This window comes from Chlorocebus sabaeus, chromosome 14 (assembly GCF_047675955.1).
Source record: "Chlorocebus sabaeus isolate Y175 chromosome 14, mChlSab1.0.hap1, whole genome shotgun sequence".
Taxonomy (NCBI): domain Eukaryota; kingdom Metazoa; phylum Chordata; class Mammalia; order Primates; family Cercopithecidae; genus Chlorocebus; species Chlorocebus sabaeus.
In genome coordinates, this window is record NC_132917.1 from 97,393,614 (window position 1) to 97,421,298 (window position 27,685).

The window sequence follows — 27,685 nt, forward strand, 5'->3', positions numbered from 1 at the left end:
TCCACTGTCATGTACCTAGACACAGGTGGTAGCATCACAGCAGTCTCACCACAGACTCGCCAATGAAGTCTTACAAGTCCAGTGCCCCTTGATGGGTAAAAGGGACGGCTCAGCTCAGATTCAAAAGGGAGTCTTGCCCCAGAGGCCTCCCCTCACCCCACGACAGTTCCTGGACCTTCTGTGGGACCCTATGGTTTAGGAGTGACCTGAGCAGCAGAGTAAGTGAAGGCTGAGATCTCCAGCCCGGGACAGGGCTATGGAGCCCCATTTCGTGGTGTGCGGGACGTCCTGCCCCAAGCCCTCATGGATGGTCAGCCAGAGGCACCAGTGGGCAATGCCAGGGCCTACTGCACCTCTCAGGAGCTGAGCTCTGGTCCTCTAGAGGCCGGGCCCCTGGGGCAGTGGGTGGGGCTGCTTTCTTCCCTGGTCTCCACAGGCCTTATGGGCATGAGGCAGCCTTCCTGCCCAGTGCACAGTCGCTAAGGAGGGTATGATGTGAAGTCATGACTGTAGGGCCACACCGAGGCTCTCAGTAGACCCAGGACTGCAGGAATTCCAGGGCTTCCCATCAGTAAATTAAATTAACAGTATTGAAATGCAGTATCTATGTCAGGAAGGCCACGAGTGTTCCCCTTGGTGACCACATGCATACTTTTGGAAATATCAGATCCAGTCACAATCCAGCCTGGCGCTTCGCCTTGCTGGCCTCGCCTTGCTGTGACTGGAGCCGGAACTGACTGGCTGTTGTCTAAGCCAGCTGTGCCCACCCCTGGCTTCTGCGTGTGTCAGGTACAGGCCGGGCACTGTGTCACACAGGGGCATGAATGTGCTGCAGTGCACCGAGGGGACCTTGACCAGCAGCTTTGGGGAGTACTGGTCGGGGGAGCATCTGAATGGAGTGTGTTCAGGAGGGATGGGAGCTGGGAAGCATGGCACCTCTTCGGAGTTTTGGCACAAAGAGGACAGGATGGGTGACAGCTGGCAGGAGGCATAGGCTCGAGAGGTTTTTAGAGAATCTTCCATTGCTTCTGCTTCTCTCCTCTGTGGCAAGCTGCAGGAGGCCTATGAGGGGCTTTGCAGAGGTACTGGTACAGCTCAGAGAGGTTTCACAGGCTTCACCCATGGGGTGGCCAAAAAGTGCTCCTTGCCCAGTACCTGGTGCATTTCAGCTTAGTGAGTTAAAGATTTGGAGCCACTTTGCTGAGCTTTTGCACAAAGAGGACGACATGGGGTATAGGACAGGACCTGGACTGAGACTTTTACACACTGGGAAGAAAGCTCTGCTTGTAATCTGTCAGGCTGCTGTACAACTTTTAGACATCAAAAAAGCCCTCATACTTTTACTCCTGTGGCAAAACGCTTGTTGGATAGAGGAATTCAAACTTGATTGCAGCCCTCCTGGCTGTCAACGGTGTGTTAGCCTGTTTTCTGCTGCTATAACAGAGTACCACCGAGTGGGTAATGGTATTGTACAGCAATGTATTGGTTTACAGTTCTGGAAGCTGGGAAGTATGAGGTTGAGGGGCTGGCATCTGGCGAGGGCCTTCTTGCTGTGTCATAACATGGTGGAAAGCATCACATGGCTGAAGGGCCCAGGGAGCAAGAGATAGTAAAAGGGGCAAACCCACTCTCATGGTGACAAACCCACTGCTGCAATAAGGGCATTAGCTCATTCGTGAGGGCAGAGCCCTCGTAAACTAAACATCTCTTAAAGGTCCCACCTCTTGCCAAGCATGCTGGTGCACACCTGTAGTCCTAGCTACTCGGAAGGCCGAGGTAGGAGGATCACTTGAGCTCAGGAGCTGGAGACCTGCCTGGGCAACACAGAGAGACCCCCCTCTCAAAACCAAACAATTTTTTTTTTTCCCCAAAAAGGTCCCTTCTCTTAATACCATTGCAGTGGCAACCAAATGTCAACCTGAGTTTTGGACAAACATTCAAACCGCAGCATTCTGCCAGGCCCACCCCCGCAAAATTCGTGTCCTTCTCACGTACAAAATATATTCATTCCATCCCGATAGCCCCCAAACGTCTTAGCTCATGCCAGCAGCAGCTCCTAAGCCGAGTCTCATCTGAATCAGATGTGGGTGAGACTCAAGGCATGGTTCATCCTGAGGGAAATTCCTCTCCAGCTGTGAACCTGTGAAATTAAACAAGTTTCATGCTTCCAGAATACAATGGTGAGACAGTTGTGGGATAGACATTTCTGTTCAGGGAGAAACCGGCCAGAAAAAAGGGGGTAACTGGTCCCAAGTACTTCCAAAACCAACCGTGAAGAGCAACATTAAATCTTAAGACTCGGGAATGATGTTCCTTGACCCCACATCCTACCTCCTGGACACACTGGGGTCCCGGCAGCCCCAGCCCCATGGCTTTGGTGGGCTCGGCAGCCACAGCAGCTCTCCCAGGCTGATGTTGCCAGCTGGTCAGGCTGTAGTTCTGGAGTCTCAAGGGCAGCCCAGCCCCTGTGGCTCCACAGGGCATTGTCCTAGCAAGGACTCACTGGAGTGGCTCTTCCCCTGCGGCAGGTCTCTGCCTGGACCCCCAGGCTGTCTGATCCAGCCTTTGAAATCCAGGCAGAGGCAGCCATGCCTCCACGGCTCTTGAACTCTGTGTGCCTGCAGAATTAGCACCACATGGATGCTGCCAAAGCTTACTGCTTGCACCCTCTGGAGCTATGGCCTGAGCTACACCCAGGCCCACTTGAGCCACAGCTGGAGCAGCCAAGGAGCACTGCGGTGAAATGTGAGGAGCAGAGTCCCAAAGGCAGTTCGGAACAGCGGGCCCTTGGAGGGGCCTTGAGCCCATCCCCTAAAACTATTCTCCCCTCCTAGAGCTCTGCGCCTGTGATGAGAGGGGCAGCCTGGAATATCCTGAAATGCCTTCATGATAAGTTCTGTCTTTAAATCATTTCTTTCTTCTTTCATTTTACTGTATGATATTAAAGGAAACCACACAGCACCTTCAATATTTTGCTTAGAAATTTCTTCTGCTGGGTATCCTGGTTCATCACTCTTTTTTTTTTTTTTTTTAGACGGAGTCTCGCTCTGTCATCCAGGCTGGAGTGCAGTGGCGCGATCTCGGCTCACTGCAAGCTCCGCCTCCCGGGTTCACGCCATTCTCCTGCCTCAGCTACTATAGGCGCCCGCCACCACGCACGGCTAATTTTTTGTATTTTTAGTAGAGATGGGGTTTCACCGTGTTTGCCAGGATGGTCTCGATCTCCTGACCTCGTGATCCGCCTGCCTTGGCCTCCCAAAGTGCTGGGATTACAGGCGTGAGCCATCGCGCCCGGCCTCATCCCTCTTAAATTCTGCCTTCCATACTCCAGCCCAGGCGACAGTGTGAGACTGTCTCAAAAAAAAAAAAAAAAAAAAAAAAAATCTGCCTTCCATAAACATGAAGCCACTGGGCATGGACACAATTCAGCGAAGTTCCTTGTCACTATAAGGATGGGCTTCTCTACAGTTTCCAATACCTTATTTCTCAGTTCCCTCTGAGACCTCATCACCATCCATATTTCTGCCAACATTCTGATCACAGCCACTTTAATATCCGAGACATTTCAGACTTTTCCTACAGCTCTTCTCTTCTTCTGAGCTCTTAATGTTCTGTTCATGGTGACAGGCCTTTTTCTAGTCTGCTCCTCCAGACTTCCAGCCTCTGCTCACTACCCAGTTCCAAAGCCACTTTCCCATTTTTAAGTATTTGTTATCACGACACCCAGTTTTCTGTCTTAGGCTGTTTTGTGCAGAATACCACACACAGGGTAATTTATAATGAACAGGTATGTATTGGCTTACAGTTCTGGAGGCTGGGAAGTCCAAGATCGAGGGCTCGGCATCTGGGGATGGCCTTCCTACTGAATCATCATTCCATGGCGAAGAACAGAGAGAGAGAGAAAGAGAGAGAGAAAGTGAGAGGGGGCAAAGCTGCTCCTGTGATAATGGTGTTAGTCCATTTGTGAGGGTGGGGCCCTCATGGCCTAAACACTTCTTACAGGTTCCACCTCTGAATACTGTTACAGTGGTGACTGAATTTCAGCATGAGTTTTGGAGGGACAAACATTCAAACCACAGCAAATGGGGACTTTGATAGGGAGGAGGTGACCCAGGACTAGCCCCTGGAGAAGGAGGAGAAGGGCCGCGCTGGGGGAGAGGTAGAAAGGGAAATGGCTGAGTTTGTTGGCATCACAATTTTGCCCTGAGCAATCTTCTATAAGTTAACATCTAAACACACGGAGCTGGAGCCCTGATCAATAGTAAAAGTCCAAGTTTCCTGTAGACGGTGCTCTAATGTTACTTTGAAAAGCCATGCAGCTATCTTCTTGCCTTATCTTCCATTTCTGGGTAATTTTAACATCCACGTCCTGGTAGATGACACCAGCGGTCACTCAGTTTCCCAGGTCAGAAATGCGAGGGTCATTCTGGATGCTGCCTACCCCACCCTGGTCAAGTCAGCAGCTAGAAACTCTGGCTTCTTCATTCCTGACACCTTCCGCCAGTTCCCTTCACTCCATTCTCTTCACTGTGAAACCCTGTGGCCAGAGTGACCATTCTGGAGTGGAAATCAGACAACCCTTTCTCTGCTTTGGGCCCTTCGATGGCTCTCGTGCCCACCTGTGCCTCGGCTCACCTTAGACTCCGTGCTCAGGTGCCCTTGACACCAGTTCACCTGCTGTCACTAGACCCGAGTCTTGGACTATTATCTCTTTTTCTCTGATTCTCCTGCCCACTCTGTGCCCAACAGGTATAAACGTCAGGGAATGCTGGGGCCTGGGACAATCTGCAGGAGGCAGGCTCTGCCTAGAGGCATTAAAATTAAAGCCGGCGCCGGTACTCCATAAACTCACCCGAGGAAACATAGCTGGGAGAATCCTACCCAGCATGTGTTCCAGAGCAGCTCCCATGCACAGGCACTGTTCCAGGGCTGGGTATGGCAGCGAGGAGACCCGAATCCCTGCTGCGGTCACCCTGCAGTGGGAGAGACCAACAATATACCAGGTGTCTTAGTCTTATCTGGCTGCCATAACAAAATAACACAGACTGGAGGACTTAAACAGCAGAAATGTGTTTTCTCCCAGCTCTGGAAAGAAAGTCTGAGAAGAGAGTGCCAGCAGGGACAGTTTCTGGTGAGGGCTCTCTTCCTGGTGTGCCTTCTTGCTCTGTCTTCATGTGGCCTTTCACTGCATGCATGTGGAGGCAGAGATAGCTGTCTCTCTTACTCTTTTTATTTTCTTTTTGTTTTTGAGATGGAGTCTTGCTCTGTTGCCCAGGCTGGAGTGCAGTGGCGTGATCTCAGCTCACTGCAAGCTCTGCCTCCTGGGTTCAAGTGATTCTCCTGCCTCAGCCTCCTGAGTAGCTGGGATTACAGGCGTCCGCCACCTCGCCCGGCTAATTTTGTGTTTTTAGTAGAGATGGGGTTTCTCCATGTTGGTCAGGCCGGTCTCAAACTCCTGACCTCAAGTGATTCGCCCACCTTGGCCTCCCAAAGTGCTGGGATTACAGGCATGAGCCACCACGCCCGGCCTCTTACTCTTCGTATAAGGCTACCAATCCTATGGGATAAGGGCTCAACCTTGTGACCCCATGTAACCTCGGTTACCTCCTAAGGACCCTATCTCCAAATACAGTCACACTGGGGGTTAAGGCCTCAGCGATGAATTTGAAGGGACACAGTTCAATCCATAGCACTAGTAAATAGAAATCTGCATATGCCAGGAAGTGATAGCCCAATGAAGAGAGAAACAGATGGGGATAGAGAGAAATGGAAGTGTCCCTCTGAGGAGGAGGTGACATTTGAGCAGAGGCCGGCAATAGGGGGACCCTACGGGGAGAGTGTGCCTGGTAGGTTTGAGGGGCACCCACATGGCTAAGGTGGAGGCAGTGAAGAGAGAGACATAGGAGATGAGGTCAGAGCTGGGGGGCTGGGGACACTTATCAGCCATCTAAGGACTTTGAATTGTATACTGAGAGCTTGGGGGAAGTTGCTGAGCAGTGGCGTACGTGATATATTTACACACTAGCTTCCTCTGGCACATTTGAAGAATAGACTAACAGGGTCCAGGGTAGAAGCCTTGGGCCTGAGTGGAGGGAGGCGAGGGGAAAGGCAGGCTCAGAGGCAGAACATGTGTTGACAGTGGAGCTGGCGGGACTTCAACATGGGCTGAGTGTGGCCCTCCCAGAGCTCCAGCAGGTAGAGCTGCATCAACTGAGCGGGCAAGGTTGTGGGTGGAGCAGGTTTGGGGGGAGGCTCAGAAGCTCACTTGGGACATGTCCCCTTAACAACCTCCCCAACATCCAGTGCAGATGGCAAGGACGCAGGTGAGCCCGGAACTCGGGAGAAGCTGCCCACATCCCTGATCAAGGCTGGACTTCAAGTAACTTTCAGGTTTGGCAAGTTAAATGAGTAGCATCTTTTTCTCATTGTTCTCGTGCGTTTTCCATACTAATGATTTTGAATACCTCTGTGTGGGCTTTCCCAGCTTCCCCCTCTGTCAGTTGCCTTTTCACATTCTCTGACTCTTTCTCCTGGGATTGCTGTCTGCTTTCTTTTTTGTCCAAGCATCCAGGGTTTAATCCAGACCAGAGGTGTCTGTTCACGCCTCCACTTCACCCCGCGTGCTCTCTCATTTTCTCTGGCTCTGGGAAAATGAAATTGTAACCAATTCAATTAACCTCTAATAAACATATATTTAATATGTGAGTTATAAAGAATAACATACTGAACACCAGTGAACCCACCCTCCCCTGTCCCAGCCCCATGGAGGTTCCCCTAGCCAGATCTGTATGTGTCATTCCTTGATTTTTGTTCTTATGATTTTATCTCTTATCTTCCCTACAAATAGAGGATTCAGTTGCTCTTGGCTTTGAATTTTATGAAAAATGGACTTATACTGGTTTCCTAGGACTGGTTTTTCATTCAGCAAGATGTAACTTGCTTTGTGTTAACACCGTTCACTCATGTTTTCACTGCTGTGTACTATTTCATCAGGTGCATACACCACAATATGTATTTTTTATTTTTTCATTTTTATTTATTCAGTTTTTGAGACAGGGTCTCACTGTGTCACCCAGGCTGGAGTGCAGTGGTGTGACCGTTGGCTCACTGCAGCCTTTTGCCTCCCCACCTCAGCCACTTGAGTAGCTGGGACCACAGGCACCCACCACCACACCCAGCTAATTTTTGTATTTTTGGTAGAGATGGGGTTTCGCCATGTTGCCCAGGCTGGTCTCAAACTCCTGGGCTCAAGCGATCCTCCTGCTTCGGCCTCCCAAACTGCTGGGATTACAGGTGTGAGCCACCGCGCCCGGCCTAAACCACAGTCTATTTATCTGCTCTGTTGTCAGTGGACGTTTGGTTGATTCAAGCCATTATAGTAAAGAGTGCACCCATGGTTATTTTCATCCATGTCTCCTGGGCACTTGGATGTAGCATGTATACTAGGAGAGGATTCCTGCGTCCTAGGCCCAGTGTTAATTTTATACAATTTATATAATACATAATTCCTAGGAAAATTGCAAATAGATTTCCACAGTGTTTGTACCAGTTCCCACATTCACTAGAGCCGTGGTCCCCAACCTTTTTGGCACCAGGGACTGGTTTTGTGGAAGAGAATTTTTCCACGGATGATGCTGGGGGAGGGGATGGTAATGAGCATCAGGCATTAGGTAAATTCTCCTAAGGGGCGTGTGCAACCTAGATCCCTCCCATGCTCAGTTCACAGTAGGGTTTGCACTCCTGTGAGAATTTAATGCCGCTGTTCATCTGACAGGAGGTAAAGCTCGGGCAGGAATGTGAGCAGTGGGGACTGGCTGTAGATACAGATGAAGCTTCACTTGCTCACCTGCCGCCCACCTCCTGCTGTGCGGCCCAGTTCCTAACAGGCCACTGAGCAGTACCGGTCCTCGGCCCAGAGAGTTGAGGACTCCTGCACTAGAGTGTTTCAGAATTAACATTGATCTACGTCGTTACCCAAAACCTTATTTTTTCATTATTATTATTTCTTAGCAATCTAGGAGGTACTGCATTCTCATGCTAATTTACGTGTCCTGTTTATTACCAAAATTGAGCCATCTTTCGGGTTTGTATCCATCTTTCTGGTTTCCTTTTCTACTGATACCTGCTCTAGAAATTCCTCTTTCATGATTTGTGAGCACTGCACGCTATCTTCTTCTGTTCCGTTGAATGTCTCACTCTGACCTTTGTTGAACAGAAATCTTTCATTTTGATGTAATCAGAGTCATCCTTTTTTTTCCTTGTGGTTTGAACTTTTGAAGTTTTAAGAAGTCCACAACCTTAGGTTAACGAGAGACTCTTTTATATTTTATTATAGCTCTATCATTTACCGTTCACATTGGGGTCTCTAATGCACCTGGAACCTACTTGTGCATGTGGGATATGGAAGGAGTCTAGATTGGTTTTCTTTATATGGTGATCCAGTTTCCCTAACACCATCTACTAAATCCTCTGACCTTTTTTCCCATAGCTTTCATGAAATTCCGTCCTACACCTCAGTCTCTTTTTTGAGCTCTCTGGTCTGTTTGTTGGTATGTTTGTCTGTTCTTGTACCAACCCTACAATTTTTATTACAATGACTATACAACGTGTACCATTGTCTGAGAGAAACGCCTCACTTATTATTCTTTTAGATTTTTATGAATTTTTTATTTCTCCATATACATTTCAGCGTATGTTTATCAAGCTTTCCCAAAAAAATCCAATTATTGGAATTGCATTGAATTTGCTTACAGATTACTTTGGGGAGAAAGGACATCCTTATATTATGTGGCCGTAAGATGGAGTTGCCTCATGTATTCAGAATGTCTTTCCATGTAGAGGTCCTTTGAGTTTTTATTACTACTTAGAGATACTCTTTAGTTTTATTGCTGTTGTGAGTGTTTATCTTGGTATTTTTAATTATGTTTTCTAGATGGTTATTACTGGTGTAGAAAACTGCTATTGATTTTTGTATCGATTAATCTTGTATCTGGCAACCTTACTGAACTCTCCTGTCTGTTGATTCTTTTAGTCCCTCTAGGGACCATGTCATCTAAATAATGTTAATTTTCTCCTTTACTTCCCAATTCATACACTATTTATTTCTTTTCTAAATTTCCTAAGAGCAATGGCAAGACATTGATTAGTGGGGACTGTGGCCAAACTTGTCCCAAATATTAAAGAGAGTGTGTCTAAACTTTTGCCATTAAATCCAATGTTTTCTGTTAATTTTTTTGTAAATATGTAATTTGCAAATATAAGCAAATCAAGTTAAAGAACTTCCCTTTGACTCCTGGTTTGCTGAGAGGTTTTTTGTTTGTTTGTTTGTTTATTTTAATTATAAATAGACATGGAAGCTTATCAAATGCTCTTTCTACGTTAAGATTTTCATGTGATTTTTCCTCATTATGTTCTTCCAGATAAAATCTTCTTGATCATGATGTACTTTTTAAAAAAATGCCATTGGCTTCATTTAGCTAACATTTGGTTTAGGGTTTTGCACCTGTCTTCAAAAGTGGCATTAGGCATACGTTGTTCACTCTTGCGTTGTCTGATATGGTTTGGAGGTTTGTCCCCCGCCACATCTCACGTTGAACTGAATCCCCAGTGTTGGAGGTGGGGACTAGTGGGAAGTGTTGGGTCATGGGGACGGATCCCTCCTGAATGGCCTCGCACCATGTTCACATGGAGGTGGGGACTAGTGGGAAGTGTTGGGTCATGGGGACGGATCCCTCCTGAATGGCCTCACACCATGTTCACATGGAGGTGGGGACTAGTGGGAAGTGTTGGGTCATGGGGACGGATCCCTCCTGAATGGCCTCGCACCATGTTCACATGGAGGTGGGGACTAGTGGGAAGTGTTGGGTCACGGGGACGGATCCCTCCTGAATGGCCTCGCACCATGTTCACATGGAGGTGGGGACTAGTGGGAAGTGTTGGGTCATGGGGACGGATCCCTCCTGAATGGCCTCGCACCATGTTCACATGGAGGTGGGGACTAGTGGGAAGTGTTGGGTCATGGGGACGGATCCCTCCTGAATGGCCTCACACCATGTTCACATGGAGGTGGGGACTAGTGGGAAGTGTTGGGTCATGGGGACGGATCCCTCCTGAATGGCCTCGCACCATGTTCACATGGAGGTGGGGACTAGTGGGAAGTGTTGGGTCACGGGCACGGTCCCTCCTGAATGGCCTCGCACCATGCTCACAGTACTGACTGAGTTCTCTTCCTGAGTTCATGTGAAATCTGGCTTTTATACAATTTATATAATACATTAGAGAGCTGGCACCTCCTCCCTTGCGTCTCTTGCTTCCACTCTTGCCACGTGACCTACTTGCTCCCTCTTCGCCCTCCACCACGATTGGAAGCTTCCCGAGGCCCCCACCAGAGGCAGATGCCAGCACTGTGTTCTGTGTACATCCTGCAGAACCACGAGTGAAATAAACCTCTTTTCTTTAAAAACAATGCAGTCTCGAGGATCACTGGAGCCCAGGAGTTTGAGACCAACTTGGGCAACATGACAAAACCCTGTCTCTATTATAAATACAAAAAATTAAATGGTTATAATGTAATGGTGTGTGCCTGTAGTCTCAGTTACTTGGGAGGCTGAGGTGGGAGGATAACTTGAGCCTGGAAGGCTGCAGTGAACTGTGGTTGCACCACTGTACTCCAGCCTGGACAACACAGTGAGACCCTGTCTGAAAAAAGAAAAAAAAAAATTTACCTAGTCTCAGGTAGTCCTTTCTACCAATGCCAGCATGGATTAACTTCCTTGCCCTTATGTCTCTTTTTTTTTTTTTTTTTTGAGATGGAGTCTCTCTCTGTCTCCCAAGCTGGAGTGCAGTGACACGATCTCAGCTCACTGAAACCTCCGCCACTAGGATTCAAGCGATTCTCCTGCCTCAGCTTCCCAAGTAGCTGGGATTATAGGCATGCGCCACTGTGCCCACATAATTTTTGTATTTTTAGTAGAGACAGGGTTCCACCATGTTGGCCAGGCTGGTCTTGAACTCCTGACCTCAGGTGATCCACCCGCCTGGACCTCCCAAAGTGCTGGGATTACAGGCATGAGCCACCGTGCCTGGCCCCTTATGCCATGTTTTAATCAAAATTACAATATTGACCACATGGAGATCATCCACGATCCTTGTAAGAGCGGTTTTCTTGGAGTGGAGTAAGTTCGAGGGAGAACAGGAAGAGAGGAAGTGAAGGCAGGGAGTTACAGGAGGTGAGAAAAAGGCTTAGAGGAAAGTACGGTGAAGGAGTTTTGTTGTTTTTAATGGAAGAAATAGTGGCAGGTTTGGAGTTTTCATCTTACTTTGTTTCTTAGCCCATGGGAAAGAGGATTAAGTCCATCCTACTCTGTGGTTCGTGGGGTACCATCAGCCTTGACCCATTTATAGCCTCTCATTTGTTTTTCCTCCTTTACGCCCCCATTTCCCTCCTCCTCATAGCTAAGTATTCTAATTTTTTCTAATTTAATGTAAAATATACCTTTTTGGCTGTCTAGTTCCATGAATCTTGGTACATGCATAGTCATGTAACCATTACCACAATCAAGATGTAGAACAATTTATGTTAATTTAATTTTTATTTTTATTTACTTGCTTTTTGGAGATGGGGTCTCTGTCGCCCAGGCTGGAGTGCAGTAGTGTGATCATAGCTCACGGCAGCCTTGAACTCCAGGGCTCACGCATCCTTCCTCCTCAGCCTCCTGAGAGGTCGAACCACAGGCGCACACCACTACTCCTGGCTAAGATATAGAACAATGTCATCACCACAAAAAATGGCCTTATGCTGCCTCTTTGGTAGTCAACCCCTAGGCAGCCACTGATCTGTTCTCTTCCCCGGTAATTTTCTGTACTTTTATCTCTTCCAGACTGTCCCATACATGTTTCAGACATGATCTGCCTCTGGAGTCTGGACTTTTTCACGTCATTGCATGTGCGATTCATCCACGCTTTGCGTGTGTCAGGAGTTTGTTCCGTATTGCTGCTGAGTACCTTTCCTTGTGTGATGTACCACAGCTTATCCACTCACCAGTTGGAGGGCATTCGGGTTATTTACAGTTTGGGGCAATTTTGAATAAAATTGCTCTAAGCATTTGCCTAAAGTTGAATATAGTAGCTTTCATTTTATTTGGGTAAATAACCAGAAATGGGATTGCTGGGTCTTCTGGGAAAAGCCTCTTTATAAGAAAGTGCCAAGCTGATTTCCAGCGTCTCTCTCCTGCCAGCAACATAGAGTGGTTCCCGTTGCTCTGCATCCCCCCACCGCAGGCGCCCGACGTTGTTAATATTTGTTATGCAAGTGATTCTGGTGGGTATATATTAGCATTTCATTGAGGTTTTGATTTGTATTTTCTTAATGGAAAATGATGCCAATCCTCTTTCTTGTGCTTATTTACCAGCCCTGTATCCTCTATAGTGAAGTGTTTGATTAGGTTTTTTGACGTTTACTAATTTGAGTCCTTTGATTTCTTACTGCGGAGTTTTGAGACTTCTTCATATATTCTGTATATCCTTTGTCAGATATGCAATTTGCAAATATAATGTTTTCTCGCAATTTGCAAATATAATGTTTTCTCGCAGTCTGTGCTTACCTTTTTATTTAACAATATTTCTGTAATCCCAGCACTTTTGGAGGCTGAGGCGGGGAGATCACTCAGGAATTCCTGAGGTCAGGAGTTTGAGACCAACCTGGCCAACATGGTGAAATCCTGTCTCTACTAAAAATACAAAAACTACCCAGGTGTGGTGGTGTGTGCCTGTAATCCCAGTTACTTGGGAGACTGAGGCACGAGAATCACTTGAACTCGGGAGGCAGAGGTTGCAGTGAGCTGAGATCATGCCACTGCACTCCAGCCTGGGTGACAGAGCCAAACTCTGTCTAAGATAAAATAAATAAAATAATAAAATAAAATAAAATAAAATTTAAAATACCAATATCTTTATTCTTCTTTCACAAAATTATTTTAGCTATTCTAGTTCCTCTGTCTTTCTAGATAAATTTTAGAGTATGTTATCTGTATGTACAAAAAACTCTTGCTGGGATTTTGGTAGGAATTGTGTGAAATCTGTAGATCATTTTGGAGATAATTGGCATCTTTGTAGCACTGAGCCTTTCAGTCCATGAACATAGTTATGTTTCTTCCCTCATTTGAATCCTCCGTGATTTCTTTCATCAGCATTTTGTAGTTTTTGGCATATATGGATTATATACATGTTTTGCAAGATATATACCTTAAGTATTTCATTTGTGAGATGAGTAATTGTAAATGGTATTGTTAAGTTTTGGGTTTTTTTATTTGTGTGTAAGATTTTTATTCTCATTTGATTTGCATTCCAAGGGAAATTACAAAATCCATTCACTTCTTTATATAAAAAAGTGACTTAATTTTTTTTTTTTTTTTTTTTGAGATGGAGTCTCGCTCTTGTTGCCCAGGCTGGAGTGCCATGGCACGATCTCAGCTCACTGCAACCTCCACCTCCCATGTTCAAGCGATTCTCCTGCCTCAGCCTCCTAAGTAGCTGGGATTACAGGCACCCACCATCACACTCGGCTACTTTTTGTATTTTTAGTAGAGACAGGGTTTCGTCATGTTGGCCAGGCTGGTCTCGAACTCCTGACCTCAGGTGATCCACCCGCCTCGGCCTCCCACAGTGCTGGGATTACAGGCGTGAGCCACCGTGCCTGGCCTGTGACTTAACATTTTAATGCAAATTATAAAACATGATAAAGTTGCAGGACAAACTAGGCTAGTTGCTTGGACTAACAAGTTTTTAAGTCACTGTTTTCTACCTCCATGCTAAGGATAACGAATTAGTGATCAGCTGTGCTGTAACAGCAGCATAACCCTGAGACCTGAGTAAACAGAAAAACTGAATATCTTCTCCAGTTCCCGGCCAGGTAGTTTTCTATGCCTGCTCCTAGTGGCAAACAGCAACTGTCACCAAAAGTGAGGATCTAACGGCATAAGAATGATACAATGGACTTTGGGGACTCTGGGAAAAGCGTGGGAGGGGGGTGAGGGATAAAAGACTATAAATTGGGTTCAGCATATACTGCCGGGGTGATGGGTGCACCGAAATCTCACAAATCACCACTAAAGAAATTACTCATGTAACCAAACACCACCTGTTCCCTAAAAACCTATGGAAATAAAAGAAAAAAAAATTAAGTGGGAGTCATAACCATTTTGCCATCCTTCATTTCTCTTACAAAATTTGTGTCTTTGCCATCCCATTTCTGTCTGTGGACACGTTTGTCTCCATCCAGACTAACAGCAGACGTACTCTAACAGTGTACAGTGTCTGTCAGCAGCCCTGGTTTCTCTGTGTGATTGAATTTGCTTTGAGTCCTGGTCACCACTTTGTCTCCCTCCTACTGACAATCACTGTTGGTTTGGTCACATTTCCACCTGCCCAGTGGCAAAGCCTACATCTTTGATGACCCTTCATGTAGTCATCAGAGTTCTGACTGTCCTTCAGCTTCCAGGTAGCACCAAAAGCCCCCACCATCCTTCCCTCTCCCTGTTTAGCTCCAAAACAGATAAAAGAGACCGGAGCAAGGATCTTGGATCTTACTGCCACTGAAATTCAGGAGACACCTTTGCCTAAATTTTGATTTCTAATTGTTCATTACTGATCTATAGAAATGTGATTGATTTTTGTATATTGACCTTTTTTCTTGTGGGGAAAACATTCTGTTTTTTACCATTAAGAAGAGGCCGAGACGGGCGGATCACAAGGTCAGGAGATCGAGACCATCCTGGCTAACCCGGTGAAACCCCGTCTCTACTAAAAAAATACAAAAAAACTAGCTGGGTGTGGTGGCAGGTGCCTGTAGTCCCAGCTACTCGGGAGGCTGAGGCAGGAGAATGGCGTGAACCCGGGAGGCGGAGCTTGCAGTGAGCTGAGATCGCGCCACTCACTCCAGCCTCGGCGGCAGAGCAAGACTCCGTCTCAAAAAAAAAAAAAAAAAAAAAAGAATGACATTAACTATAGATTCTGTGTAGATGACTTTTATTAATGTGGGGAAGTTCCCTTTCGTTCCCAGTTCTTTTTAATGAATGGATGTTGAATTTTGTCAAATGCTTTTTCTGCATCAATTGATATGATTATGTATTTTTTTCTTTTTTAGACTATCAATATGGTGGATTATGTTGATTTATTTTCAGATATTAAATTAACCTCATGTTCCTGGAAAACGCCTCTTGGTGTGGTGTATTATCCTTTTTATTCATCAAAGGATTCAATTTGCTAATATTTTGTTGAGAAATTTCACACCTGTGTTCATGAAGAGTGCCGCTTGGGACTATTCAGGTTATCTTTTTCACCTGGGATGAATTTGGGTAGTTTGTCATTTTATAGAAGTTGTTGAATTTGTGTCTAAAGACTTATTCATAATATCTCCTTTTTAATCCTTTTAATGTCTGGAAAGTTAGTAGTTATTTCCCTTGTTTCCTTCCTGTTATTGGTAGTTTACGTCTTCTCTCTCTCTTTTTTTTTTTTTCAATTTTTTCAGTTTAATTATTTTTTTTGAGATGGCATCTTGCCCTGCTGCCTAGGCTGAAGTGCAGTGGTATGACCATGGCTCACTGCAGCGCCAAGCTCCCAGGCTCAGGTGAGCCTCCCACCTTAGCCTCCCAAGCAGCTGGGACTACAGGTGCACGCAACCACGCCCAGGTAATTTTTTTGTAGAGACAAGGTCTTGCTATGTTGCCCAGGCTGGTCTTGAACTCCTGGGCTCAACCAATCCACCTCCTCAGCCTCTGAAAGTGCTGGGATTACAGGCGTGAACTACTGCACTCAGTCCATCAAGTGAATTTTTAATTTTAGGTATTGTTTGGTTCAAGCTTAGAAGTTCCACTTTGTTGTTCTATTATAGTTTTTAATTTTTCTACTAAGATTCTCGTCTATTATGCTTTCTTTATTTCTTTCAGTGTGTCGATAATAGTTGTTTCAAAGTTCTTTTCTAATAATTCTAACAATAAAAGTCTAATAATTCTGCTTATCCTTTATCTCTTTATTATGGTCACATTTTCTTGCTTCTCATGTCTTTTTATTTTTTGTTGTATGTTGGACATTGTGAAAGGGATCGTGTAGGGAATGGATTGTATTGTTTTAATATAAATGCTAACAAACTTTAGTTTGGCAGGTAGTTAAAGTATTGGCCAACTCACGTGATCTTCACAGACTTTGTTTTAGGCTTTGTTAGAGTAGGTTTGTTTTGACTTTGTCGTTGGGTCTAGAGCACGCACTTACTCAGGGATGTGGTTCACAGTCCTAAAGCAAGCTTTTCTGGGTTCCAGCTAACACCTGAGTTGCTTAGGGAGGTAGCTCCACTCTGGCTGCGCCAGTACTCCCGTTTCACATCACTGTGTGAATTCTCACACGTCCTTCGAAGTACCTTTTCCTGTGCCTATTGGCCAGTTGTATATCTTCTTTTGTGACGTGTCCTTATCTTTTGCCTATTTAAAAAATTATTAGTCTTATTGTGTTGATTTGTAGAAGTTTATTATGTATTCTGGAAATGAGTGCTTTGTCAGACACATATCCTGGAGATATGTTTTTCCAGTCTATGACTTGAGTTTCTTAATGACTTTATTACAAGGATTGTGGCTATGCTTATATTTGTCATTGATTTTTTTTTTTTTTTTTTTTTTTTGAGACCAAGTTTTGCTCTGCCGCCCAGGCTGGAGTGCAGTGGTGCGATCTCAGCTCACTGCAACCTCCAACATCCTGGGCTCAAGTGATTCTCATGCCCCAGCCTCCTGAGTAGCTAGGATTACAGGCGTGCACCACCATACCCGGCTAATTTTTTTTTTTTTTTTTTTGGATTTTTAGTAGAGACAGGGTTTCGCCATGTTGGCCAGGCTGGTCTCGAACTCCTGATCTCAAGTGATCCACCTGCCTCGGCCTCCCAAAGTGCTGAGATTACAGGCATGAGCCACTGCACCCAGCCTGTCATTGATTTCCACTCTTATTTTTATTATGCTCTTTCTTCTATTTACTTTGAATTTAATTTGCTCTGCATTTTTTAGATTCGGACTCTTGAAGCTTATGTCATTGCTTTTACACCTATCTTCTTTTCTAATAAAGGAATTGAAAGCAATAAATTTCCCTCTCAGCCCAGCTTTACCTGCATCCAGCAAATTTTGATATGCTCTGTTTTTTTAATCATTCAATTCAAAATGTCTCAAAATGTGATCACCTTGCAGTTTATTCTCTGACCTATGAGCTAATTAGAAACGTATTGTTTATTTCCAAATACTTGAGATTTTCTGAGTATCCTGTTCTGAATTTTAACTTAATACCATTGTGGTGAGAGTCTGTGTTCCAGCATCTGATATATCTTGGTAACCACAGGATATGCTTTTGAAAAGAATGTGCATCTACAATTATACAGTGTTCTATAAATATTAATTAGGTCAAATTGGTTGATGGTGTTTTTCAAACCTTTTATATTGTCACTTGTCATGCTATTTACTGGAGAAGGATGCCAAAATCCTGCAATTATGATTGTGACTTATTTGTTTCTCTCTTTAGTTCTGAATTTTTTGCTTCAGGTATTTTAAAGCTGTTACTAGGTGATGTCTATTTTAGATTATTCTGCCTTCTTGATGAATTAATCCTTGTATCATTATAAAACATCCAGCTTTCTTATTGTTTTTCCAGTCTTTTATTTTAATTTTTGTTTTGTTTTGTTTTTTGAGATGGAGTCTCACTCTGTCACCCAGGTAATGGTACAGTCTCGGCTCACTGCAACCTTCGCCTTCTGGGTTGAAGTGATTCTCCTGCTTCAGCCTCCCGAGTAGCTGGGATTACAGGTGCCCGCCACCACACCTGGCTCATTTTTGTATTTTCAGTACAGATGGGGTTTCACCACGTTGGCCAGGCTGGTCTTGAACTCCTGACCTCAGGTGATCTGCCTGCCTTGGCCTCCCAAAGTGCCGGGATTACAGGCGTGAGCCACACACCCTGCTTTAATCTATCTTTGTATTAGGAGTATCCCTCTTGTAAACAGCATCTAGTTGGATCTTGCTTTTCTAGTCTGGAAAGTCTGCCTCTTCATCAAAGGATTCTTACTGTCCATCCATCCACGCTGCCGTGTGTACGTCTGCTCCACGGCAGTTCTCCCCAGTGTGCAGCCTCCATATTTCGCCTACCCATCCTGCCTGCTGTAAACCCCTGAGTTGCCTCCAACTCTCCCACCAAAAACGCTGTTGCTGCGAGCATCCTTGTGCTCCCGGGCAGGGGAATAGTCTATGTGGGATGCTTGCCTGGCGTGGGATGCTGGTTTACAGGGTTTGCCTGTACTTAATATGACTAAGGATTCCAGATTCTACTGTATGTCTATGTGGTGATGGGAATGATCCAGAAGAGAGGACAAGATGATGAGGAAAGAGCGGGAGACTTGCTGGCACCACTTGCCTGAGTAGGCGAGAGGGGTCGGGACCCACCGCACAAGAGGCGGGTTTGCCTTTGCTGGGAGCAGGCACAGTTCAGCCACGGAGCAGGCAGGGGTGCAGACGTCTGAGCCGGGTGCAGGCAGGTGGGTAGTGAGGGGTGAGGGCTTGGGGAAGTTTTCCCCCGTGGCTTCTGTCTTCTCAGTGAAGTGGGAAGTAACCTGAGGGTAAGGATGGGAGAGGAGATACTGGAAACGTACGGGGAAGGATGGTATGAAATAGTTATCCTGAGGGTAAGGATGGGAGAGGAGATACTGGAAACGTACGGGGAAGGATGGTATGAAATAGTTACCCTGAGGGTAAGGATGGGAGAGGAGATACTGGAAACGTACGGGGAAGGATGGTATGAAATAGTTACCCTGAGGGTAAGGATGGGAGAGGAGATACTGGAAACGTACGGGGAAGGATGGTATGAAATAGTTACCCTGAGGGTAAGGATGGGAGAGGAGATACTGGAAACGTACGGGGAAGGATGGTATGAAATAGTTACCCTGAGGGTAAGGATGGGAGAGGAGATACTGGAAACGTACGGGGAAGGATGGTATGAAATAGTTACCCTGAGGGTAAGGATGGGAGAGGAGATACTGGAAACGTACGGGGAAGGATGGTATGAAATAGTTACCCTGAGGGTAAGGATGGGAGAGGAGATACTGGAAACGTACGGGGAAGGATGGTATGAAATAGTTACCCTGAGGGTAAGGATGGGAGAGGAGATACTGGAAACGTACGGGGAAGGATGGTATGAAATAGTTACCCTGAGGGTAAGGATGGGAGAGGAGATACTGGAAACGTACGGGGAAGGATGGTATGAAATAGTTATCCTGAGGGTAAGGATGGGAGAGGAGATACTGGAAACGTACGGGGAAGGATGGTATGAAATAGTTATCCTGAGGGTAAGGATGGGAGAGGAGATACTGGAAACGTACGGGGAAGGATGGTATGAAATAGTTATCCTGAGGGTAAGGATGGGAGAGGAGATACTGGAAACGTACGGGGAAGGATGGTATGAAATAGTTACCCTGAGGGTAAGGATGGGAGAGGAGATACTGGAAACGTACGGGGAAGGATGGTATGAAATAGTTACCCTGAGGGTAAGGATGGGAGAGGAGATACTGGAAACGTACGGGGAAGGATGGTATGAAATAGTTACCCTGAGGGTAAGGATGGGAGAGGAGATACTGGAAACGTACGGGGAAGGATGGTATGAAATAGTTACCCTGAGGGTAAGGATGGGAGAGGAGATACTGGAAACGTCCGGGGAAGGATGGTATGAAATAGTTACCCTGAGGGTAAGGATGGGAGAGGAGATACTGGAAACGTACGGGGAAGGATGGTATGAAATAGTTACCCTGAGGGTAAGGATGGGAGAGGAGATACTGGAAACGTACGGGGAAGGATGGTATGAAATAGTTACCCTGAGGGTAAGGATGGGAGAGGAGATACTGGAAACGTCCGGGGAAGGATGGTATGAAATAGTTACCCTGAGGGTAAGGATGGGAGAGGAGATACTGGAAACGTACGGGGAAGGATGGTATGAAATAGTTACCCTGAGGGTAAGGATGGGAGAGGAGATACTGGAAACGTACGGGGAAGGATGGTATGAAATAGTTACCCTGAGGGTAAGGATGGGAGAGGAGATACTGGAAACGTACGGGGAAGGATGGTATGAAATAGTCATCCTGAGGGTAAGGATGGGAGAGGAGATACTGGAAACGTCCGGGGAAGGATGGTATGAAATAGTCACCCTGAGGGTAAGGATGGGAGAGGAGATACTGGAAACGTCCGGGGAAGGATGGTATGAAATAGTTACCCTGAGGGTAAGGATGGGAGAGGAGATACTGGAAACGTACGGGGAAGGATGGTATGAAATAGTTACCCTGAGGGTAAGGATGGGAGAGGAGATACTGGAAACGTACGGGGAAGGATGGTATGAAACAGTTATCCTGAGGGTAAGGATGGGAGAGGAGATACTGGAAACGTACGGGGAAGGATGGTATGAAACAGTCACCATCTTGGACACTGGGAGTGTGTGTCGACCAAAGACACAGCCCACTTGCTGAGCAGCTTTCAGGGTGCTCTTGTGGTTAGTAAGAGTGGGCAGTGCAGGCTGACTTTCCCGCCACGCTCTCGGGAGAGGCCTGGGTAGGGAGCAAGCTCAGCACAGGACCAGTGCCCGACACCATGCCAGCCACCACGGGCACAGGATGAGCGGTGCAGGACAGCTGCCCCTGAAGAGCTCGCTGTGCAGTGGGAGAGGCAGCAGCTGGCACCAGCCATGCGGGCGATTATGGATCACCGCCATTCTGCGTGGCCCAGGGGAGAGAAGGCGACGGGGCCGCAGGGCCCGTGTGTCCTGGGTCCATGGGAAGGTGGCGATCTCTAATTGTGAGAGGGTGCTGCTCAGCAAGGGGCGGGCACTCAGTGCTGTTTCTAGCTTTATTTTGCATTGTAAAAGTGATGCATGTCACACCAAAAGAAATTAGGAAAATGTTTTTTTAAATCATAAATAAAAAAGTAAAAATCACCTGACATCGCACCTCCCCACCAGATGTAGCCATGGTTAGTTAACAAGTTTGTGGGTTTTTTTTTTTTTTTTTTTTTTTTTTTTTTTGAGATGGAGTCTCGCTCTGTTGCCCAGGCTGGAGTGCAGTGGTGCGACCTTGGCTCACTGCAACCTCCGCCTCCCCGGTTCACACCATTCTCCTGCCTCAGCCTCCTGAGTAGCTGGGACTACAGGCGCCTGCCACCATGCCCGGCTAGTTTTTTGTATTTTAGTAGAGACAGAGTTTCACCGTGTTAGCCAGGATGGTCTCAATCTCCTGACCTCGTGATCCACCTGCCTCAGCCTCCCAAAGTGCTGGGATTACAGGCGTGAGCCACCGCGCCCGGCCTTGTGTATTGTTTTTAAAGGACGGGTCTGATCCCTGCCCTCACGGCCCTGGAGGTCTAGCCTCCTACCCAGGTGTGAATAACGCTCCTCTGCCAACTGCAGCTGAACAGCGTTGCCTTAGGCTTTGAGGGCCAAGGAGACACCCTCTGCATTCCTGGGGGACGTCCAGGGAGGGCCACATGGAGGAAGTGGTCTAGGAATTGGATCTTGAAGTTCAGGAATCCCTCATGCCTGTCTTGCTGTCTTTCCCCCTCCTGTATCCCCTCGTTCAGCATCTTTTTAGGACAAGAGCAGCTCCCACCTTGTCCCACTGTGCGGCTGACAAGGGGACACACTGCAGGGGCTGCGATGGGGAGGCCTGCCCTGTTGGGGGCAGGAAAGCAGAGGCACAGCTCTTGTGTGGGCCACTCAGTCACACCCCCTCTGTTTGTGCAGTGCACAGCCTGTGTGACTGTACATGGTAGTCATGTACGGAGAGTTCTTCCACCCACTATTTTGGCCCATGCGCTGGCCACACCGGAGCACGATGGAGGAGCAGGGCTACAAGACTTACCCTCTCTCATCTGTGTCCCACTCCAGACAGCAGCGACGGTGAGCTGGAGCTGTCCGCGGTGCGCCACCAGCCGGAGGGGCTGGACCAGCTGCAGGCCCAGACCAAGTTCACCAAGAAGGAGTTGCAGTCTCTCTACAGGGGCTTTAAGAATGTGAGTGTTCCCCATTCCCCCGGGAGAGGCCTTGGAGACCCGGGCCCAGGGAGGCCTGGAAACTTCTCCGTGCCACAGTAAATATCCCAGGGGCCTTGAAACGGCTTCTGTGTTGTGGGAAGCTGTCTGGCGGGGGCAGGCCCCGGAATGGGCGTCACTGAGGCCGCCACGCTCCTCCCTCCGTGTCTCTGCTGCTGGTACAGAGAAAGAGGGTATGGGGGAGCAGTCACCCCCTTCCTATTCACCCCTGCTCCCTCTCACCCCACCCCTGCCCAGGCTTTCCACAACCCAGGCCAGGAGGTCTCAGCAGTGCCACGGGCAGCAGGCAGCCTCCAAGGGGGTGGAGAGAGGCCAGCCAGGCACTGTGCAGAATCGGGCTTGGAGCTGGGGGTGGCTGAGGGCTGAGGGGGTGCCTTCCTGCTGCAGGAGTGTCCCACGGGCCTGGTGGACGAAGACACCTTCAAACTCATTTACGCGCAGTTCTTCCCTCAGGGAGGTGAGTCCGAGGCAGGGCAGCCCTGCTGTGTCCCGAGTGTGGAGGGAGGGGACCCTCCTGCTGCCCCTTGCATCCTGGAGGCTTGGTGCGGCCCCTGTCCCATGGAAAACAGGGACTCCAAACCAGGACACAGTTAGCACCCCCAGCTGGGGTTGCCTGGGGTGGGGGATGAGTCACCAGGCAGCCCCACACACCCCAGCCTGTTCCTTGCCCTCCCCAGATGCCACCACCTATGCACACTTCCTCTTCAATGCCTTCGATGCCGATGGGAACGGGGCCATCCACTTTGAGGTAGGTCCTCGCCGATTCCTCCCACATGTCCTGCCCCTGTGGCTGCCGGGCTGAATCGCTGCCCTGGCGTCACTCTCAGGGCTGTCGAGAGAGCCATGGTCCTGGGTGGGAAAGGATCTTGTGAGTCACCCTGGGAACGAGTGGATGTGGCTGGCCCTGGGCCAGTGAGCTCTGGGCTGTTTGACTTTGCTGGGCTGGCACCACGTTCTCAGCCTTTTCTTCCATTTGAGAGTTTGTATCCAGCTCTGTCCAGTCAAGGGAGCCCCCGAGGCACACACGGGTGGTGGTGACCCAGCAGGAATTTGCATTTTCAAAGGGATCAGGGCTTAACCCAGAGGCCTGGTTTGCTGATGGTGGGATGTGCGACCTCCATTTTCAGAATTTACTCCTTGTTACCCAGAAAATAGGCCAGAAATATCTAGAAAGCTTCCCAGCCGGAGCAGCCTCCAGGGCTCATCCCAGCTGGGCACTGAGAGTGAAGCCTGGAGTTACCCACTGGCGGAAGGAGAAGCCTATCCCCCACCCAGACAGCTTCCCTGTGGGGCCCGGCCGGGCTCCCCCCCAGACCCGCCACAAGGGATCATTGGAGAGAGGCCCCATCTGCGGAGCCCAGGACTCTAAAAATAGCTGCAGGCGAAAAGCTGAAACCGCTTTGGGGAGGAAAACCTTGCTGAGAGCCGGCTTGATCGATATCCCGACAACTTGGCTTCCAGGCCAAGGGCAGCTAACAGGAAAGCACAGAGAAGCACATGGGGCCAGAAGGCCCCGGCCGCACGGGGTAATAATAACTTGTCGATAACCGGCGCGGGTTATTTTTATGCCTCGAGCCCGCTGGGCACACTGACGCTCCCCGCCTGCCCTGTGACCACAGGACCCCTCCACTCTGAGCCACATGCCGAGGGCTCTGCACACAGAAGCAGACCGTGTTTTCAAATCTTGTTTTCAGGTTTGAAATACCAACCCCACAGCACACAGAAAGCACCCGGTTAGCATGGAGGAGCCTCAGGGAGGACTCAAGGCCCTTTCCCTGCTTCTTCCTCCTGGGGTCTGCCAGAGGAGCCCCCCACCCAGCCTCCCACGGCTCCACCCTCACTGGGGCCTGGTGCCCTCTGGGGCTTCCTCCCCACTCTGCTGGGCTGGTCTCCTGGTTCTGGGATCCCTGATCTTCCTTTCTCTTGCTGTTCGGGGGCTCACCGCCCAGCCACTTCCTATAAAAGAGGATGTGAGCTGTAACTTTGGAGCCTTTGAGCACCGGGAGTGTCTTTATTCTGTTCTTACTCTTGCTTGATCCGTTGTAGGGACCAGCTCTCCCAGGGGTGCTGTTCTCCTTCAGAGCGGGGGTGGCATCGTGCCCTGGGCCTCCTGCCTCAGGTGCCCCTGCTGACGCTGTCCCGGGAATGGGACCTGATTTCGCTTTTTCTGTTTGGCTTTGCCTTTCTCTCAGAAAGTTTATAGGATCTTCTCTTTGCACCCAATTTGCTAAAATTTCACTATAATTTCACTATGCAACTAAACTGCAGGATGTTTTCACACGTTGTGCCACGATGTGGTGGATGCTGGAGATCTCTGCTTCCAGTCTGGGAAATCGTGTTTCATGATTGCTCCGACCCGCTCTCCTCCGTTTTCTCCCATTCTCCCCGAACTGCCTATGTCCCAGCATCGGCCCCTCTGGAGTGCACCTCTCATTACCCTCTCTCTCCCCTACGTTCCAGCTGTTTGCCTTCTCATTCCACTTCCTGGAAGATTCCATTTGCTCTCCCAGCATTTCTTCTAAGTCTGTCGTTTTGCTTTCTTATTTTTAATTTCCAAGAGCTCTTTCTTTTTTCCAGTTACCCCTTTTGTATGACATCCTATTCTTACTTTAGTGATGCAAGATTTCTAATCTCTGAACCTAATAGTTGTTGTCGAGTTTTTTCTCCTGGGATAATTTTTGTTCTTCCAAATTGCTTTTCTCTGTCTCTCTCTCTCATGGTACAGACTTCCTCCAATCCCAAAAATCTAACACTTGAGGGGCCTCAGGGCCTCGGTGCATGGCCCTGTCCCTTGCACTCTGACCGTCCTCCATCCACTTCGCTGGTACAGCCCTTTTCTCACCCCTTTCTTTCCGAGTAGCCTGGGAGGACCTTTCACCTTTAAACCTTCCAAGAGGTAGGGGGAAAACCTGCTTTCTACCAACTACTGTAACAAAACAGTTGAAATTGTCACATGGAAACCATTCGAACTGTCATATTTTGTCACATTAGTAATAAAGTGTCACATGCCAAAGGCAATGGCCACACACAGCATGTCATGACTCAAGAGTTGAGCACCAGGGTTCGGCAAGGTGGCCCTGGGATTAAATCCCAGCACTTTTGAAGGCCAAGGTAGGAGGATTACTTGGGGCCGGGAGTTAGAGACCAGCCTGGACAACATAGTGAGACCATCTCTGTAAGTATAAAATAAACTCGCCAGGCATGGACTACTCCAGGGGGTCCCAGCTACTCAGGAGGCTGAGGTGGAGGATCGCTTGAGGCTGGGAGTTGGGGACTGCAGTGAGCCGTGATGGCACCACAGCATTCCAGCCTGGTGACCGTCTGAGACTTTGTCTCTAAAAACAAACCACAAACAAAAAGCTGAGCATCATTCCTTTAGCTTTTTAAGCTAGAAGTTTTCAAGCACCTTTGCCATGCAGATGCTTGGCAGACTAAACATAGAGCACCTCCTTTATTAACAGAGCACCCCCAGGCGTCTCCCGAGGCAGCACGGCATTAAACGGTCTAGGACACCATATATATTTGCATGTCTTTATCTGACATCAGTATCAGCTACCATGCCGCTCCTGACACACATGCAGACACATGCGCGTGCACTCACCCAGGTGCACACACACACAGGTGCACACACCCAGGTGCACACTCACACAGGTGCACACACTCACCCAGGTGCACACACCCAGGTTCACACACCCAGGTGCATACACACAGGTTCACACACTCAGGTGCACACACCCAGGTGCACACACTCACCCAGGTGCACACCCTCATACAAGTGCACACACACAGCTTCACACACCCAGTGCACACACTCACCCAGGTGCATACACACAGGTTCACACACTCACCCAGGTGCACACCGTTGCACAGGTGCACACACCCAGGTGCACACACCCACATTCACACCCTCACACAGGTGCATACCCTCACACAGGTTCACACACTCACCTAGGTGTATATGTACACACTCACCCAGGTTCACACACCCAGTGCACACACTCACCCAGGTGCACACACAGGTTCACACACCCAGTGCACACACACAGGTGCATACACACAGGTTCACACCCTCACACAGGTGCACACACTCACCCAGGTGCACACCCTCACACGTGCTCACACGCGGGCACACACTCATCCTGTGCTGACCTGAATGGACGCCGTCAGTCTCTTAGGGAGGCTCTGCACCTGTGGAGACGTGAATTTCAGTGGAAGCCACACAGCAACTGGAACTAGACCTGGGCAGTGATTGGATTGTCACGCCCCGCCCTCTCTTTCCCCACAGGACTTTGTGGTTGGCCTCTCCATCCTGCTGCGGGGCACAGTCCACGAGAAGCTCAAGTGGGCCTTTAATCTCTACGACATTAACAAGGATGGCTACATCACCAAAGAGGTAGTGGAGGGCTGGGGGCAGGGGCTGTCCCCTCCTCCCCTCCTGCTGCTCTACCCCCCACCCCTCTTCCTCTCCCTGCTCCTGCTGCCCACCTGTCTTCTCCCGCTCTCCATCCAGAGTCTGGCCCTGGGGACAGCAGCCAGCAGGCTCTCCTCCTCTCCTGGGCCCTCGGTCCTGGACACTCAGGTGTGGAGGGTGGGCTCATGTACCCTGCACCACACATCTCGGTCCAGCTCAGCAAGTGTTCCGGTCATCCTGTCTTACACAGAAGGCCTCGGGGAGACTTAAGTGGAGAAGCCAGAGGTCCTGGCCTTGGCCCCCACCAAGTGAAGGGGGCAGTGCAGTCCCTTAAGGCATGGGTGGAGATGGGAGCCCTCCCGCACGGGCCCACAGACAAGTTTTGTTTGGTCCAAGCACTTTTTCTGCTACAGTGTCATATTTTGGAGATAAGCACATAATCCATCTCCCACTTCTCTGAGAGATGAGCTTCCTGTGGAGTCAGAAGCTCGCTCTGGGTGCCCCGGAAGCAGGAAAGCCCCTCTGTCCAGCTCGTCTGGCCCCTGGCACTCACTGGCCTGGAGGTGCCCTGCACTCTTGGATGCCGCCTGCTCCCTTTGGGCCCTCACAGCCACCCCAGCCTTGCAGCGGGCTCATGCCAACCTCCCCCTCCAGGAGATGCTGGCCATCATGAAGTCCATCTATGACATGATGGGCCGCCACACCTACCCCATCCTGCGGGAGGACACACCGGCAGAGCACGTGGAGAGGTTCTTCCAGGTGAGCGCGCGCCAGCCCTGCCTAGGGAGAGGAACCTGGCAGAGAAGGGGCTTTCGCTTTTGGGCCCCCTCCCCCAGGCAAGTGCCTTGCCCCTCCAAGCCTCCCCACTCCTCATGAGGAGGTTAAACTTGCCCCTCCCATCTGGCTGGTTGTCAGAACCCCTGAGAAGCGAACTACACCACCGCTCTGCCCTGTGGACCTCATCTGGGGGCCAGGGCTGGGATCCCGAGGCAGCCGACCCTGGGCCAGAGCTCCATGCCGCCTGAGAGCTGTATGGCTCCTCCAGGAAGATGCTCTGGGAGAGGAGCGGGTTGGGGGCCTTCACCTGTATGCATGGGGGTACAGGGGCCGCAGGCTTTGCCTCGCGCTTGCTGGGGCCACTAGACATGGGCCGTCCTGTGACTCAGTTGCT

The 27,685-nt window shown here is 48.7% G+C and overlaps 1 protein-coding gene across 3 annotated transcripts in view; it reads left to right on the top strand.

Moving 5' to 3' along the window:
* KCNIP3 (potassium voltage-gated channel interacting protein 3) overlaps window positions 1-27,685 on the top strand; it is a 90,127-nt gene that overhangs the window by 59,713 nt on the left and 2,729 nt on the right. For all 3 annotated transcript variants that reach the window (XM_008007946.3, XM_073023175.1, XM_008007948.3), the window contains 5 exons: window positions 21,940-22,064; window positions 22,491-22,560; window positions 22,781-22,851; window positions 26,389-26,496; window positions 27,169-27,273. In XM_008007946.3, the coding sequence (XP_008006137.2) occupies window positions 21,940-22,064; window positions 22,491-22,560; window positions 22,781-22,851; window positions 26,389-26,496; window positions 27,169-27,273 (479 nt within the window). The remainder of the gene's footprint in view (window positions 1-21,939; window positions 22,065-22,490; window positions 22,561-22,780; window positions 22,852-26,388; window positions 26,497-27,168; window positions 27,274-27,685) is intronic.